At 54.1% G+C, this 16461-nt stretch overlaps 2 protein-coding genes across 3 annotated transcripts in view; one reads left to right on the top strand and one right to left on the bottom strand.

The window, feature by feature from the left end:
- Window positions 1–759: 759 nt before the first annotated feature.
- On the top strand, window positions 760–4073 carry Snrnp25 (small nuclear ribonucleoprotein U11/U12 subunit 25). The gene is made up of 5 exons (XM_031351863.1): window positions 760–999; window positions 2060–2150; window positions 2732–2837; window positions 3413–3487; window positions 3761–4073. Exons 1-5 carry the CDS (start codon window positions 958–960, stop codon window positions 3816–3818), a joined length of 372 nt encoding a protein of 123 aa, XP_031207723.1. The 5' UTR covers window positions 760–957; the 3' UTR covers window positions 3819–4073.
- Window positions 4074–4776: 703 nt separating this feature from the next.
- Window positions 4777–16461, bottom strand: part of Rhbdf1 (rhomboid 5 homolog 1) — a 12587-nt gene continuing 902 nt past the window's right edge. Inside the window, exons 1-18 of one of the 2 annotated variants that reach the window (XM_031353091.1) lie at window positions 12408–13654; window positions 11232–11372; window positions 11020–11150; window positions 9996–10209; window positions 9470–9679; window positions 9263–9385; window positions 9033–9190; window positions 8325–8582; window positions 8122–8233; window positions 7937–8011; window positions 7692–7853; window positions 7005–7105; window positions 6812–6875; window positions 6301–6395; window positions 6029–6104; window positions 5855–5955; window positions 5594–5747; window positions 4777–5417 (exon numbers count right to left, since the gene is read on the bottom strand). In XM_031353091.1, coding sequence (XP_031208951.1) covers window positions 4998–5417; window positions 5594–5747; window positions 5855–5955; window positions 6029–6104; window positions 6301–6395; window positions 6812–6875; window positions 7005–7105; window positions 7692–7853; window positions 7937–8011; window positions 8122–8233; window positions 8325–8582; window positions 9033–9190; window positions 9263–9385; window positions 9470–9679; window positions 9996–10209; window positions 11020–11150; window positions 11232–11348 — 2571 coding nt within the window. In that variant the 5' untranslated portion in view covers window positions 11349–11372; window positions 12408–13654 and the 3' untranslated portion in view covers window positions 4777–4997. Of the gene's footprint in view, window positions 5418–5593; window positions 5748–5854; window positions 5956–6028; window positions 6105–6300; window positions 6396–6811; window positions 6876–7004; window positions 7106–7691; window positions 7854–7936; window positions 8012–8121; window positions 8234–8324; window positions 8583–9032; window positions 9191–9262; window positions 9386–9469; window positions 9680–9995; window positions 10210–11019; window positions 11151–11231; window positions 11373–12407; window positions 13655–16461 lie in introns of those variants that run through there. The other variant, XM_031353090.1, reaches the window with a different exon arrangement.

The following is a 16461-nucleotide window of genomic DNA, read 5'->3' as shown; positions in this document are numbered from 1 at the left end:
GGGATTTGAACTCAGGACCTTCAGAAGAGTAGTCAGTGCTCTTAACCGCTGAGCCATCTCACCAGCCCTTCACTTCACTTTTTATTCTTATTCTTTTTGTTTGTGTGTGTGCTTGTTTGGGGGCTTTTTGTTGTTGTTCTGGGGGTTGTTGTTTGTTTTGTTTTGTTTTTGTTGTTTTGTTTTGTTTTTTTGAGACAGGGTTTCTCTGTATAGCCCTGGCTGTTCTAGAATTCACTCTGGCCAGGCTAGCCTCGATCTCAGAGATCCGCCTACCTCTGCCTCCCAAGCGCTGGGATTAAAGGCGTGCGCCATCATGCCTGCCTTCCACCTTACTTTAAAGTGGACCTTTCAGGCCACTTTTTGGAACGGAGCCTGTGGTAGAATCTCGAGTGATTGCGACCTGGCTGGGGCAACAGCACAGGCGTGGCAACGGCAGACCCCAGGCAGCAGGAGGCGCCCACCTCCCAGCGTCACCTTATGGGGTGATACTGTGCACGGGGACGGGTATCTTGTTCGAAATGATAGCAACGGTGACCTTTTAACGACCATCCCTGACAGAAAAGAAGCGCAAAACCGCGGAGGACCGGGCAGCAAGTAGCTCCCGCGCGGCTCGCACCACGCACGTGACCTGCTCTATCCGGCCAATAGCCTGCTGTCTGCACGCTCCCAGCCTTCTGGACTCGCACGTTTCATTGGTTACGGAAGCCACACAGTGTACCAATGGCTGAGCTATCTCGTCGGGGCGGAGCATAGTCACTGCGCACGCGCCTTTTGCCTTCCTACCTGGAAAGCTGGGCTGGCTGGAGGAGCGCCGGAAAAGCAACGCTAGACCAGGAGCTGGCGGCCGTGGAGGACCCGGAGGCTGAGGGTCGGCCGGAGGTGCCTGAGGACGACGAGGATGAGGAGGAGACATTGCCCCATTCCGAGGCTGTGGACGTGTTCCAAGAAGGTCTCGCCATGGTGGTGCAAGATCCGCTGCTCTGCGACCTTCCAATCCAGGTGCGAGACAGGGCTCTGGGGTGTGGATGGGCATTGGTGGTTCCACCAGCGAAAGACGCTTCTGCGCATAAGCGGAAAGCTTAGGGTGAGGAGCCCCAAAACACTCCCTCTTAGCCGTGAAGTTTGAACTAAACAAACACCAAGATTTTTACTCAAGATCAGTGTGAGTGTGACGAGTCTTTTCCATTTGCCTGGAACTTCAATATGAGTGGCTTAGTAATTAATGTATTTTTTTAACCTTTGCCAATCAGAGGTGTTTTTATTTAACGTCTGTGTGCACACAGAACTGGGAGCCAAACCTAGAGCTTTTCGAATGCTAAATAAGTGCTCTACAACTGAGTAACACAACTTTATTTGTACTTCATTCGGGGTTTTATTAAGAACATCTCTTTTCTGGCTAATCTCGGCACCTGGGAGACCAAGGCAAGGTAATCTCTGTGAGTTTGAGGCCAGATTGATCCATTTAGAGCTCCAGATCACCCAGGATAACATAGTGGGTCCCCGCCTCAAAACAAACAAAAAACATTGTTATCACAGGTTTTTGGTAGCTGGCCAATTGCACCCTGTCCTACCTCAACATGGTCCCGAGGTACAGGCCTGGAGCCTTTTGAAACAATGCTTTCAGAATCTCCAGGCCCAGTGTCAATTGAAAATCCTAACACACAGTAGGTGTCTTAGTTAGGGCTTTACTGCTGTGAACAGACACCATGACCAAGGCAGCTCTTATAAGGACAACATTTAATTGGGGCTGGCTTACAGGTTCAGAGGTTCAGTCCATTATCATCAAGGCGGGAACATGGCAGCATCCACACAGTCATGATGCAAGAGGAACTGAGAGTTCTACATCTTCATCAGAAGGCTGCTAGCAGAATACTGGCTTTCAGACAGCTAGGATGGGGGTCTTATAGCCCACACCCACAGTGACACTCCTACTCCAACAGGGCCTCACCTTCTAGTAGTGCTACTCACTAGGCCGAGCATATACAAACCAGCACAGTGGGCACGCTTGGTTTCCTTTGTTGATCGGGTGTTAAAAGAATTGGCATCTCTACCTCCCTAGGTTACTTTAGAAGAGGTCAACTCTCAGATTGCACTGGAATATGGCCAGGCGATGACTGTCCGTGTGTGCAAGATGGATGGAGAGGTAATGCGTAAGTACCGTCGTCTTAGTTACTTTCTCTTGCTATAAAGAGACACTGCAACCAAGGGAACTTATTAAAGAAAATGCTTGTGGAGCCATATGGTTGCAGAGGGCTACAGTCCAGAACCAACATGGCAGGAAGTATGGCAACAGGCAGGCAAGTGTCCTGGAGCAGAAGCTGAGAGTTTACACCCTGATCCACATGCATGAGACAGAAGGAGAGTTCATCGCAGTGCTTTTGAAACCTCAGAGCTTATCCCCCACCCCGCCCCGTGACACACCTCCTTCCACAAGGCCACACCTCCTAACCCTTCCCAAACAGTTCTACTGAAGAACAAACATTCAAATATTTGAGTCTGTGGGGGCCATTCTTATTCATGCCACAACCATGCTTCACTCTTGGAGCCTGAGCTTTCACATCTGCAACGGATTAGCAGAGAGCTAGTCAGTAAGAAACTCAGACCATGCCTGGGTGTGCTAGGGCAGCCACCTTGTCCAACAGAGCAGAGCCCTGGATTTCTCTCCCATTGCCTGGGGCTTTGTGTGTGGCCTCCCACATGGATCTTCTCCCATATGTTTCCATGGTTACAGCTGTGGTCGTCGTACAGAATGCCACCGTCCTGGACCTGAAGAAGGCTATCCAGAGATACGTGCAGCTCAAGCAGGAGCGGGAAGGAGGTGTTCAGCACATCAGCTGGTGAGTGCACCAGAAGTGCCTTCCCTGGGCCACTCCTGGGCTTGCCTGGGGCTCTATAGGGAGGCAACTTTCAGCTCCTCATGTGTACCACCAGTGCCCCACTACCAATGATACGGTGACAGTTCCATGTGTGAGAGCTTTCCTGTGTCAGAATGGGGCGATTTTGTGTCTGAGAGTCCTGCCCCAGTGGTCCCTGATGTGGCTCTGCCCACACTGCTGGATAGCGTCCCTTGGAGACACCTAATGCCTTAATGTCTTCCTAGTTATGGGTGGTATATACCTACCTGTCAGTGGCCCCCTTCCCTCCCCACCAGGGTGCTGCTGACTCTGACAATTCTATCAGGTCAAGTGTCCTGCTATCTGAAACCCCTCAGTGTAGCCCCCTATTTCATTAGTAAGATGTGTCCGGCACCTTCTGCAACTGCCTTGGGCCTACATCATGGAGGGGAAATATCCAGAAGGAGAATATAGCTATTCTGAGTGCCCTGGGCTGTGTACTGCCAGCCTCTGTCATCCCAGCCGCTCAATTCACCCCCTGGGGTGGGCTGCGCATCACCTCAGTCCCCTCCTTGCAGGTCCTACGTGTGGCGGACGTACCATCTGACCTCAGCTGGGGAGAAGCTCACAGAGGACAGGAAGAAGCTCAGAGAGTAAGTCTGTAGGTCTATGGCCCATCTGTGGTGCCCTGAGGCCCACCAAGTGGCTGTGGTAAGAGGGTCCCGGGCTGGATTGACTGTGCTGTGGGCATTTTTCCTTGAGGCCTCCCATGAACTGCAGGGCAGAGAAGCAGCCCTGCTGTTCTCACAGTAGCCCGTGTGAGGTGGAAGAACAGTGTGCCATCCTCACTTGACTGTTCCCGATCCCTCGTGAGCCCAGGTGAGCCTTCTGCAGGTCGGCCCCTGTCACCTTTCCATCTTTTTCAGTTATGGTATCCGGAACCGAGATGAGGTTTCCTTCATCAAGAAGCTTAGGCAAAAGTGAACGCCAGACACAGTCACCTGAGCTTTCCCAGCAAGATGGCACCCTCTGCTTGTCCTCACGGGAAAGGGTGATGGGGGTAGCTGCATCCTTGGAATGCCCAGGTGGAGCTGTCGGCATGAGCCCTGGGACCCTCGGAATGTGGAAAATTCCTCTGCCCTTTATTTCCCTTTGAACTTGGCCTGAAGGTCCTCTGTGGTTGTGGGCCCTGCTTATAGAATAAACATGTTTGCTTTGTGTCTTGTAAAAATCAGAAAACCATAGTACTCTGTGTGGGTGAGCTGGATCTGTCCCATACCAGAGGTGGGTGATGGCGGAGGAGGCTGGTGTTGGGGAGTACTGAAGTCTTACAGGCTACACCTAAGCTCTGGGGCCACGCTGCTCAGCTCTCTTGTTACGGCCTCCTGGCAAGGAGGGAAGACAAGCTGAGCAGTTAGCTTTGCATCTGCTGTGGGTAAACCACAGCCTGCCATCCATGGCCATGGTGACAAGGGCCGCAAGCCTCTGCCCACGGGTCCCCTGTAGCCATTTTTCTTCCAGGCTCCGTGGAAAGAGACAGCATGATGAGGAAAGAGTTGCAGGGGTACAAGATGCTCCCCACTGTGGGGATACAGTAGTACACCCCAAGGCCCATGTCCCAACACTGGCTGCCACAGCCCTCACAGAGAGGTGACAGCCAGTGATGTCTTTGACTTAGAACACTGGTTTTCAACCTTCCTAATGCTGTGCGACCCTTTAATTCAGGTCCTTAGGTTGAGGTGACCTGCAACCATGAAGTTATTTTGTTGCTACTTCATAACTAATTTTGCTAACCGTTTTGAATTGTAATGTAAATATTGCTGGAGCTAGAGGTTTGCCAAAGGGGTCACACCCCACAGATTGAGAAGCACTGACTTGTCAAACTGTATGCCCAAGGCCTCCCCCATGACCCCAGCCAGAAATCAGGAAACACTGACAGTCCTTGTCAAGTTAGTGGCAGCTAAAACGCTCCCAGTCCATTTATTGACCACATGAGGTGGTTGTCGGGGGACTAGTTAGAAGGTTATCATGGGAACTCATGTAATAAATGTCCAGCAGTGTAAGGGTTCAGCCGGAGTGAGCAAGGCACGAGAGGTCTGTTCAGGAAGCACCCGTCTGTTCGGCCCCGGGAGGCCATGGCGGCCTGGCATGTCCACAGCTGTTTCAGTGGAGCTGAGCATCCAGCTCGTACTTCTCACAGAACTTGTCTGTGAAAGGGATGCAGGTGAGGAACTCGCACCATTCACAGCGCACTGGATAGAAGTAGAAGAGTACCACCAGGCCAGCCAGCAGGCCCAGGAAGACAACCTGGAAGATGATGATCTGGCAGCGCTTGCGGTACAGGTCGAACTTGCCAAAGCTGATGTAAGGCAAGAAGGCAAAGGAAAGGAAGAGGCCGCTGACAAAGCCGGAGATGTGGGCGAAGTTATCGATCCAGGGCAGCAGCCCAAAGGCGAAGAGGAAGAGCACCACAGCCAGGAGCTTGAAGAAGGCACGCCAGGGTCGGGCCAGGATCTGCCAGCTCTGGAACAGCTCCACGAAGAGGCAGGCCAGAATACCAAACTGGGAGCCGGCTGGACCTACCTGATGTCGGGGGTTGGAAGCTGTAAGTTACGGATGCTGTACCGTCCCACCCTTCCCCCTCCCCTAGAAGCTCATCTTCCCATGCCACCTCTCAGAGTGTACTTGGTCTCCACACAGACGGGGTCATGCTAACCACAGGCACTCATAGAGGGTCCCCACCCTGGGAAGCATCTTACCTCTGCCCGGTATGGCAGAAAGATGGCACTGGCTAGATTGCCAGTGATACCACTCAGCAGGTAGATGATGGCTATGCGGTGCCAGCCTGCCAGCTTCTCCAGGTCCCTTAGGACCGTCATCTGGAAGCCGACGGACACCAAACAGTGCAGGATCCTGTAGGCAGTGAGGGGCACTCAGCAGAGAAGGTAACCTTCTCTTTGGCATCTAGCCCACCACTCCTGGGGAATGAGACCACCTGCCCAGCCCCCAGTGCCACTTGCCCAGCGTGCAGGAAGAGGGACAGCCACAGGCGGTAGAACTGGTCAGGCACCTCGGGATTGAGGAAAGGCAGGAGGCCACAGACATCGTCCATGCAGTGGACCTGCGCAGAATGGCCAGTCAGCCTCCACAGTGGGCGGGGCAGGGGCAGAGAGGGGTGTGGCCTCAAGGCCTACCTGAGAGCAGAGTGTGGCCTCCTCATGGAAGTAGCCCCTCATGAAGTCACAGTACTCCCGGGAGGTGATCTCACACCTAGAGGGTCAGGCCAGCGTTTGGAGAGCGCCCAGCCTTGTAGGCTGAGGCTGCTGAAGTCTACAGGCACCTGCGACCTCAGCCCCACCCACCTTCACTAGCCCAGTCTCACTCCCTATTGCTGGAAATCAGGGTATGTCAGGCTTTAATGAGGGAGAAAAGCGCTGCCCTGAGCCAGCTACCCGTGAGCACCCACCTGCCCTTGGTGCCAATGCAGCAGGGCCTGCCTGTTATGACACAGTCCATGTGAGGGTGGTTAGTACGGTTGCCTGCGCTGTTTTTGGTGCAGATCTGAATAAGAAAGAAAAACAAGAGGGTTAGGGTTGTTTTACACACACACACACACACACACACACACAGAGAGAGAGAGAGAGAGAGAGAGAGAGAGAGAGAGAGAGAGAGAGAGAGAGAGACACGCCTTTTGGCCTAACCCTGATTGGGAACCAAGACAAAGGTTGAGACTCAGATAGAAACCAGGCCTCCCTTGAGTCAAGTAGGTCACACCCAGAGCCTGGGCTGAGCCGTCTGCAAACCAGAGCAATGCTATTTGGCCGCTCTCGTCTTCACCTAGTTCTCTTGCCCGACAGGCTGGGCAAAGGCTAGGGCAGCCTGAAGATGCAGGTGCTCCAACAAGGAAAGCCTGTAGCACCAGCGATGACAGGGTGTGTCCTCCTCCCCCATCCGACAAGCCGAAGACCCCAGCTCACCGGCCACTTGGTGATATCTTCTGGCCACTCGTGGGGATCCTCCGAGGAAGGCTCGTCACACACCCTGCATGAGCCCAAGTGGTTAGAGCCTTTGTCCCGTGGCAATGTCACCCTCCTCCCCAAAACAAGGAATCCTCTACACCCTGTCAGACATAGCCAAAGGCATTTTAAGAGGGCAATTAGGAGTGCTCACCTGGGGTCCTGGTGGCAGACAGAACCAAATTGCCTCTTGTTGCCTGCAAGGTCTGGGGCACTAGGATGAACGGGCCACTTCACCCACACTGCCAGTGTAGACTGTGGGGAACACAGGGTCAGCCCTAGTCAGATCCCACCATCTGCTCAGTTAGCAACAGTCAGGAATTAAAGGCAAGGCCCTGGAACTGACTCCTGACTCCACACCACTATTAAGTTAAACCCCAGAAACACATGGAGAGTGTTACAAGGTGCCCTGGGGTACAACGGAGGCATAGAGGTAGCCTGTGCCCCGAAGTAGGGAAACAGCACCAGCTATGGTGCTGCTTGGTTTGGATGAGTCTTTTGCATTTTTTTCTTTCTTGTTTCCTTTTGAGACCCATGACAGTTAGTCCTCCTACTTCAGCTCCCTAACTACTTGGCTTACTGGCCTGCACTACCACATCTGGCTCTAAACTGGTGGAGGAAAATGAGGTACTATCCACTTAAGATATAATGCAAACGTGTGCTGAAGGGAGCGGGTCCAAATGAAGACCAAATTTGTCAAATGAGCATCCTCCACAGAAACTGGGAGTGACGGGCAAGGGTGAGAGGAACCACACACTGCTAAAAAGCCAGTAAAGAACTCCATGAGGCCTAAGTCTGAAATTAAGAGCAGACAGCACAGACCGAGTTGCAGGACACCTACCGAGCACTCCTCCTTCGAAGTCTGCACGCAGCCAGACCGGTCATTGCGTACACAGCAAGCTGAGTGCTTTTCACGCTCCCGGGCAGCAAGGATGAAGCTGTGCACCTGTGGGTCCTGGCGCATGCAGGGTGAGAACTTGGCGCCCAGGTGAATGAGGGCCTCCTGTGAAGAGGGAGACAGCAGCTGTGGCTTCAGCCCAGGAAGGGTGGGGCACCTCCAAGCTCCACCCTCAGCCCTGCTCTCACCGAGCTGGGGCCAATCCAGAAGTTCTCCTGCTGGACGTATTTGACATTCTCATAGACACCCCGCTTCCGAAGTACCTGGAAGGTAGGAAGTGAGATCAGACCAAATCTGTAGGGCTCCATCCTCCCAGAGCCGGGCCACAGCGTTCCACAGCCTAGACTCCAAGTTATCTGGGCGCAGGGCTCACCGAGTCCACCGTCTCATGCTGCGAGAAGCCCACAGGCGCGATGCCATAGATGCACACAGCCAGAATGGTGACCAGTGAGTGCACAAAGGTGAGCCAGTAAGTGAAGAAGGGCCTGGGACAGAGTAAGTGAGACATGGGTGAGATCAGGAGCGTCCTCACTTGGATTCCTAACCCAGCTCAGCCTCTATCCCAGCACCGCCTACCTGTGATCATCCATGTCTTCGATCTGCCGCTTGACATAGCTGTCAATGCGTTTCCGGTACGTGCGGTTGGTGAGCCGTCCCACCATCCCCAGACCGTATGGCCGCTTTTCCCGGGCGAAGAGCTTGCGCACTGGCACAGCAATACGCTGACCCCTCCTGGGTCCTGCTGCACTGACCACCTCCTGGCGGAGCCGAACCTTGGGCTGCGGGGCTAGCGGGCCGCCTTCCTTCTGCTTCCGCCAGCCTCGCTCCAAGGGCCTGGAAGGGGCCAGCGTGTTCACTTCCTGCCTGGAATCTATACACTGCCTTCTCTCTTGGGCAGAACCAGAGCACTTCTCAGTGTCTCTCCTGCTCTCTGAGAGGTGAAGATACCCAGCAAGCCATTCCTCTTCACACTCCGCCGCCAGACCAGTAAGCCCCTGGCAGCTTGGCAGGGAGTGCATAGGGAGCCTCAAGACTCAGGCTCTGTCTCTCAACAGTGCTAACTAGGCCATGGTCCTATCCCATCTAGACTCTAGCCCCTGGGCTCTGGGAGTTCTGTAGGAGGGCATCAAAGTAGGGTTGTGCCTACCCCTGGACATACCCACAGTGGTCAGGCTAGATTCCAAGGTCTCTAGTCCAAGCTATGAACACTGCAGCATCATGCCCAGCTGCTCTCAATGGGACAGATTCTCCCTCTGTTCCCCCTCACCCAATGGCTGTACTCACAACATCAAGTGGCTTCGCTCAAGCTCACTGCGGTCCAGGGCCCCACCCGTAAGGTCGGCCTGATCCGGGGCTTTCTCCCAGTCCTTGAGCGCTGCCTCTGATGGGGATTCAAACACCTCATCTGGGTATGTGGACAGCTCCTCATGGAGGACACCTTCCTGAGCAAATAAGTGAGGTCAAGGTGGATTCAGAGACAGAGGAGATGGGGCGACACCCCAGGCTCTTCTTACCCGGGCAAAGAAAGATGTATCCAACTCATCAGGGAAGTCCACCATGTCTTCCTCCAGGAAGCTGGCAGGAGTAAAGCTTCGGCGCTGTCCCCTCCGTAAAGTGCCATCCCTAATAGACCGACCCTGAGGACAAGGAGGTAACCTTAGGACCTGGAAGTCGGAGCAGGCTCAGCTCCCACACCTACAACCTCTGCCTCCTGCTTTTACCTTCACCAGTGCTGCAGCGGCCCGGAAGCTCATCTTGGCCACTGATTCACGTTTGCGACGCCGAGGGAGCCGGTTGAAACCTGAGCGGGAGCTGGAGAAGGAGCAGAGGGAGGCGGCACCTGGCGTGACAGGAGTGTGGGGGACACTCAGGCCATCGGCAGTGTCATCAGCCATGCGGAAGGCCCGGCCTCGGGCCAGAGGGTCTATGATCTGGTGGGATGGAGGAGATCCTAGGTCAGTATACAGAACCAGGCAAGATTTCCATAAAGAACATCACACGCTCATCCACAGCACCTAGAGGTCTCCTTCTCCCCCTGAGATCTGCTATCCAGAGTCTGAACTGGAACAATACCAGGACTCTTTTCCTCCTAGGGTCCCTAGCTGGGAGTATCTCAGGAGCCTTTCTAAGACTCTGGATGCTTACCCACCTACAGGCTCAGAGGGATCCTCTCTTTCCTCAACCCTTCCTTCCTCCCACCCCAGGCAGAGGACCAGAATGAGGAGCCTGTGAGAGGCAGTGGCACACCTTCTGCATGCCCAGCTGGCATGGCCCCACATAGAGTGGAGGCGGTGTCTCCGTGCTGGTCAGCGACACATTGTCCTGGCTGGGCAGGTCCAGTTCCCGGATAACCTGAGGCTTCAGCTTCCCATATCGCTGGCTGCAGTGACGGATGCTCTTGCGCTGCCACTTCTGGGTGCTGTCACTGTCCTTGCTCACTCCAAACCAGTCTGCTGTCCCCCTGGCATGAGAAGGACTCAGCAAGGGGAAGCTATCTCTCCTGTTCCCCTACCAAAGTCGAGGATCCTCAAAGGCCAACCTGGGTAGTGGGCCCTGCAGCCGGCCTCCAGTCACTCAAAGGACAGGACAGGGGAGTTCCAACTGTGGCCACCCTGATTCCTGCTAGAGCATTCTGCATGCCTGTCAGTAGAAGGTTCCCATAGGCCCTCACCCAACTGGTGAGAGAGGACTTGGCCTCAGGCAGCCACCATCACCCTAGGGTACTACAGAATTCAGCAGTGGCAAATAAGATGGCCATGGTCTTTGAACATGCAAATAAACACTGCCCCTGCCATGAGCAGCCAGGGGATGCCAAGCACTCCAACAGCTCCAAGAGGCTACATCACATGCACAAGCCAAAAAAAAAAAAAAAAAAAAAAAAAAAAAAAAAAATGCCAACACACTCAAGACCTGGGTAAGGTACCTGAGCAAGGACCAAGAGAGAGACTGGCGCTGTGGGTGCGCATTGCGAGCAGCCCGGGGCCTCAAAAGAGGCAGAGTATGAACACGCCCAAAGCGTACCTGCCGGCTACGAGGAGCCAGGGTGTTAGAGTAGGGAGAAGGGAACAGAGAGGCAGACAGAGGGCCAACCATGGGTTCCCAGAACAGGAGGATGCTGAAGTGTTGTTGGGATTAAGATGGAGAAGAAAAGCTGACAGAGAAGGGACCTTTGCCCCATCCCCACCCCTGGTACCCAACAGGGATTCTGCACGCCTACCTCTAGGGTCCCTCCCTAGCCCCAGCCTGTGTAACAGCCAAGATGGTGTGGTACCTGCGGATGGTCTGAGTGATGGAGGTCTGACGTTGCAGCACCAGCCGCCGAGGCTCATGGTGGGGTGATGGGACACGGGCTGTCTCAGCAGGCATACTCACGCTCCGCAAGAAGGCCTGTCGCCGCAGGGGCTAGACAGCAGAGTTGCGGTGAGGAGCCTGTCCAGGGAATTCCCAAAATTCCAAAATCCCTACTGACCTACCAGAACCTACCTGCAGGAAGCTGTGCTCCTCTGCTGCTGGGGGCACCGCAGCTGGGATGTCCAACTTCAGCCATGGGGGTTTCTTGCGTTGCAGACTGCTAGTACTGTCTCGTCGGGCTTCACTCATGGTTCCGGGTGCAGTGAGACAAGCCTGGGGGCGTAGGGTTATGCTAAGTGACAACCCTGACAGGTCTCCAGGGACACCATGGGCCTAAACCTAGAAGAAGCATTACAAGCCCGACAGAGGTGCTCACAGCTCCTGACAGATGTCACCATGCTCTGTTCCTGAGCTCCCCACAGATAGGTCCTCCAACGATAGGAATCTATGGTAAAACACTGCATGAACCTACTATGAGCACAGGCTGGCAGAGGACTGCTGCCCTCCTGAAGCTTAAAGCCTGGGTCACAATATCCCTATAAATAAAGAAATGTTCAGTCTGTTTGGCAGCGGGTAATAAGGATTTCCTGACAGCTTCGGGTGAAAGCAGCTCAGGTGGCCTGTAAGGTTGCGTGCATCCAGGAGCAGGAGGGCAAAATCTGTGAGTGCAGGGCTCCAGCCCATCCGTCCCAGGCCATTGTAACCACCTGACTTCCACTTCATATACTGTGGGGTTCATGATCAATCAATTACAACAGAAGACTCCCCACATTTAGAGAACAAGATGGCTTCTTGGGGCTTCAGAGCAACACCTAGGGCAGCAGGCCCCAGTAATGTAGAGGATTTTCCTTGGTGCCAGATAATCCCAGCCAGGAAACAGAGGCAGGTGGATCTCTATGAGTTCGAGGCTGGTCCAGTCTACACAGTCGGTTCTAGGCCAGCCAGGGCTACCCTGTGAGGCCATGTCTAAAACAAAACAAAACAAAATCCCCTTGGAGCAGAAACCACAATGAATGACCACGAGGTGGCGCCAACTACCAAAAAAAACAGTGAGGCAGGGATGGGTTGGGGAAGGAACCTTGAATACCTAAGGACCCCAAGGATTAGCACACAAACCAGCCCTCTAAACAGCTCAGAAGGGAAAAACACTTGCTTCTTATGCAAGCCTGAGTTCAATCCCTGGAAACCACAAAAAGGTGAAAAAGAAAACTGAATCCACAAAGTGGTCTTCCTGCCTCTGATAGATAGATAGATAGATAGATAGATAGATAGATAGATAGATAGATAGCCTGGCTTGGTGGTACATGCCTTTAATACCAGCCCTTGGGAAGGCAGAAGTAGGCTTCGATGAGTCCCAGTCCAGCCTGATCTACACAGTGAGTTCCAGGACAGCCAGAGTTACATACTGTCACTCTGTCCTGAAAGAAATATATATACATTTGAGCCAGGTACACAGATGCACACCCTTAGTCTTAACACTCAGGAGGCAGAAGCAGGCAGATATATGTGTTTGAGGCCAGCCAAGTTCCAGCCAGTGCAGAAAGGCCCAGCTCTTGACTGTCAGGCGAGTCTTGATCTCTGAGGGACTCTTACTTCCCTCTTTACAAATGACAGTCACAGCAGACATACACCTGACCCCTGCTCCAAGTGGAGGGCCTTCTGTATCTAGAACGCAGGCAAGGGCAAGGCTCCTTGAAGTAAGAAGACTCAAAGGCCTGGACCTTCAGATCTGAAGACCTGAACAGACTCGAGATTGTGAAACCAGCCAGCCGATGCTTCAACATAGGATGCTCCCTCTCAATGCTCAGATGAGACAGAGGCTTCATTCTCACTATACACACTGGGAAAATGGGGCCTGGAAGGCAGTGAACTCCCCAAAGCTGGGCTGAGCCAGGCACCAGACAAGATGGAGGATGCCTTACATATCCTGCCTTCTGGTCCATCTCAAGCAGCTACTCAGAAACTCCAGAAAGGAACATGGTCAAAAGTGGTCACAGGATCAGAGAGAGTAAACCTCAGGTGAGTGCTGGAAACTGGCCTTTCCAAAAGTTGGGTTCCTGTGCTCAGCACTTCTAGGTGGTATTGAACTGGCGCCTTTCTCGGGAATGCAAGCTGCTGTTTCCAACAGCTTCCAATATCCATGACTCCACCTCCCTAACCGAAGACTCTCTTGGACCTCCCTTTCTTCCATATGGGTCCTGCATCATGCTTTCTCCCTGCCTCCAGGGCTGTCCACAGGTACTGCCTGAGCACAGGGTGGCAAGCGCCAGTTCTCCTGAGTGGGGACGTGGGGACTCTGGAAGATGACCCTTTAGCAGCACCTAGACAGAACAGCTGACCAGCCTGGACAAGTGTGAGGGGGTGAACGCACAAACTGAGAGGGCTGTGAGCAAGCACATGGGCCTTACCCCATGACCAGCTTCTGCCCAAATAGCTGAGTTTCCTGGGGTCCCCTTCCATGCTACAGTGAAAGGGAACACAAGAGAACCTGCGCACACAACTCTAGGCCTACAGTTTGGGGAAAGGACGCCCATCCTTCCCTAGTGCTGTGTTCCCAGCTAGCCCCACCCTAAGCTCTGTTCCTAATAGGGCCTCAAGTCAGTGGGATTCACAAGGCCTGGGGGAGGGGCATTCCAGGCCAGACAAAGAGTCTAGGCCAAGGAGCAGCATGCTGCCGGCCCACAGTGGCTCAGTGTCTAGATCTCCCCCTGGCACACAGTGGGCTCTTGTTCCCAGACAGCCCTTACTCTCTCCTCTGCTGGCCCCAGTGCAGTGGGAAACCATGGCCTATGAAGAGGCTGACTGCCTAGGGTCACACACCATGAGTCACCCCAGAAGCTTAAGGAGCCGCCCAAAAGGGATCCAGAGTAAGTGGGAAGTGTTGGAAAACAAGCTCAGGGGTTGGAGGTGGGATGGAGTCAGGTCCAGTGACAAGGCCTTATCAGGGCCCCAAGCAGCTTGAGCGAGATTCCAGTGGAGAGTGAGGGAGACACAGAGCTAGGGTAGCAGCATACCTCAGAACGCACTGTTTGCCCATGGACATGACTGGGAAGGGTAGCAAGGAGGCTGCAGAGGAGATAAGAGTCTACCCCACAGTGGAACAACCGGAGACCCTTCAGGATAACCCTGTTCATGAGTCCAGTTAGAACAGCCAGGAAACTGGAAGGAAGGTGGAGCAACACGGGTCCAAAATTCATATTATATCCTGCCCCGCTGTTTCCACTCCTTACAAACAGAGCACACCTGGGTTTCTCTTCTTGGCTTTATGAGACAGAATCTCATGTACCCATACAGGCCTACACTTCCTAAGTGCTGAGATTACAGATGTGCGCACATTACAGATGTGCACTACAGATGCACGCTCACCACCACACCTGGCAAGCCTTCCTTTTTCTCATCCGAAAATGGCTGATGAAAGTGCCCGGCACACAGTAGGTGCTCAGTAGGTGGCAGCTGAATCGACAGAAGGGGCGGTTGCCTGAGTGAGAAGAAGACAGCCAAAGATGCTTCTATGTGGCCGGGCAATGGTGCTGCACACCTGTGATCCCAGCACTCAGAATCTGAACTGGAAGCCAGTCCAGGCTACACAATGAAACCCCGTCTCAAACAAACAAAAGCAAAACAGCAGAGCTGCAGGTGGAAGCTAGAGGTGTGAGATGAACATGGACCCTGAGGCTGCACCCTGCAAAGGTGGGGCATAGGAAAGTGCAGCCACGACGCACAGACACTCAGGACATAGTGACCGCAGCTGATGAGAAACTGCCTCCTTGGGCGTGGGCTACAGCCGATGCAGGCTCCAGCATCCTACTTCTCTCTAACCTAATACCTAGCCTCAGTCTCCCCTAATGGAGAGACTCACCAGCTTTCTATATCCTCTCTGCTACTCCATCGCCACATGCACGGTGGCTTCCCGCAGCCTCTCTTTGCCTCATCTGTCAATGGGATCATACGTAGTGTTTGCTGGGCCCTTGGTGAACCATGAGGCCATCCTCGATCTCCACCCTGACTCCTCTTGCTTCGCCATGGGGCAGGGCAAGCTTTAGCAGGGCCCTATCTCATCCCCATACATACTAGATTTTGGGCCCTCCCCAACACTCCTCACCTGCCACCATCTCAGAGAGGCACACAGAGAGGGCAACAGAACAAGAGATTCCCTGAGGTCTGTAGGGGACACCTAGTCCCTAGAGGAGCCCTGGGACCCAAGGGACCGAGGGATGGCAGAGCACATGAGAGCAAAGAAGCCATCCCTGGGGGAAGGCTCCACCCATAGCTCAAAAGCACACATGGCCCAGGGATCTCTGACTGCCAATCAAAATCCCAGACCCAGATGGGGCTCAGAGGGGAAGGGGACCTGTCCAAGTCAGACAGTCAGAAAGGGGCTTGGAGTAAGGAGTTAACTGTAGGTCAAATTCTGGATTAGTACCCACTAGGATGGACACATCTGGTTCCCAATCCACAGTCCAGCTGAGTCTCTGAATGGAGGGAGAGGTACAGAGTTCCCCAGAATCGCCCCGACTGACTCAGAAACGACTCCCAGGACCCACAGGAAGCAGGACAAAACTGGAGACGCTCCAGGAGGGTAAACTGAGTCTGCAACAACAGCTTCAGTCACCAAAAGCCGGTGTGCCTAACTAACCCTGTGGATGTGATAACCGAAGGCAGAAGTAATTCCTCCTGCCCTCCCATTTTACAGATTGACTCAGAGAGGCCTTTCACTGCCTGAGGTCACAGGGCCTCAAGGGAATTCAGCACCTCGGCCAGGTCTGCCAGGGAACTGGGAGGGATCCTTAGCTCCAGAGGCCAGCCGCAGAGCACTTGGGGCTGGGCAAGGTCTTCACTTGCAGGAAAGGGGTACGCTGAGGACTGGAGCTAGGGCGACAGGAGGGAAGGGCCCTGACTGTCCCTTAACGGGAGATCCAAACCAGCACCATTAGACCCCTCACGGGAGCGATGGCTGGCTCACCCAAGTGGACCTCCCAGTAAGGCTCCCCGCAGGGGAGCTAGCCAGCCACGGAGGCTGCCATGGACTTCTGTGGACCGGTGCCAGGACCTGCACCTTCAGTCTGGGCCTACTCGACACCCTTGTCCTCTTACCCGGATTGCCCAGAATGACCCTAGGAAGCCTAGGACTCAGCCTCGGGAACCTTTTGAGAAGCGGCCAGCTGCTGAGTTCCCCAGCATCCTCTAGGCCTAAGGGCGGGGGCAAGGGGCTGAGGCTCGCCCCATGGAGGTGGGGAGCACCTAGCCTGGGACTGCCCCGACTTCTTAGCTGGTCTAAACCTGAAAAGCCAGTTTCATCCTAGAATCTTCTCCCTGCTTCAACAGGAAGTGGGGAGGGGGGGCTTTCCCAGGACAGAGCGGG

This window comes from Mastomys coucha, unplaced genomic scaffold, assembly GCF_008632895.1.
Source record: "Mastomys coucha isolate ucsf_1 unplaced genomic scaffold, UCSF_Mcou_1 pScaffold5, whole genome shotgun sequence".
In the NCBI taxonomy this organism is placed as follows: Eukaryota; Metazoa; Chordata; class Mammalia; order Rodentia; family Muridae; genus Mastomys; species Mastomys coucha.
Note: the sequence above shows the minus strand (reverse complement) of the source record. Positions and strands in the feature narration are given on the sequence as shown.

Excerpts from the sequence above, each read along its gene's own strand:
- Snrnp25 (XM_031351863.1), top strand. The coding sequence starts at position 958 with ATGGTGGTGCAAGATCCGCTGCTCTGCGACCTTCCAATCCAG. Across the intron at positions 2,151-2,731 it reads GATGGATGGAGAGGTAATGC|CTGTGGTCGTCGTACAGAAT; the intron begins GTAAGTACCGTC and ends CCATGGTTACAG. Across the intron at positions 3,488-3,760 it reads GACAGGAAGAAGCTCAGAGA|TTATGGTATCCGGAACCGAG; the intron begins GTAAGTCTGTAG and ends CATCTTTTTCAG.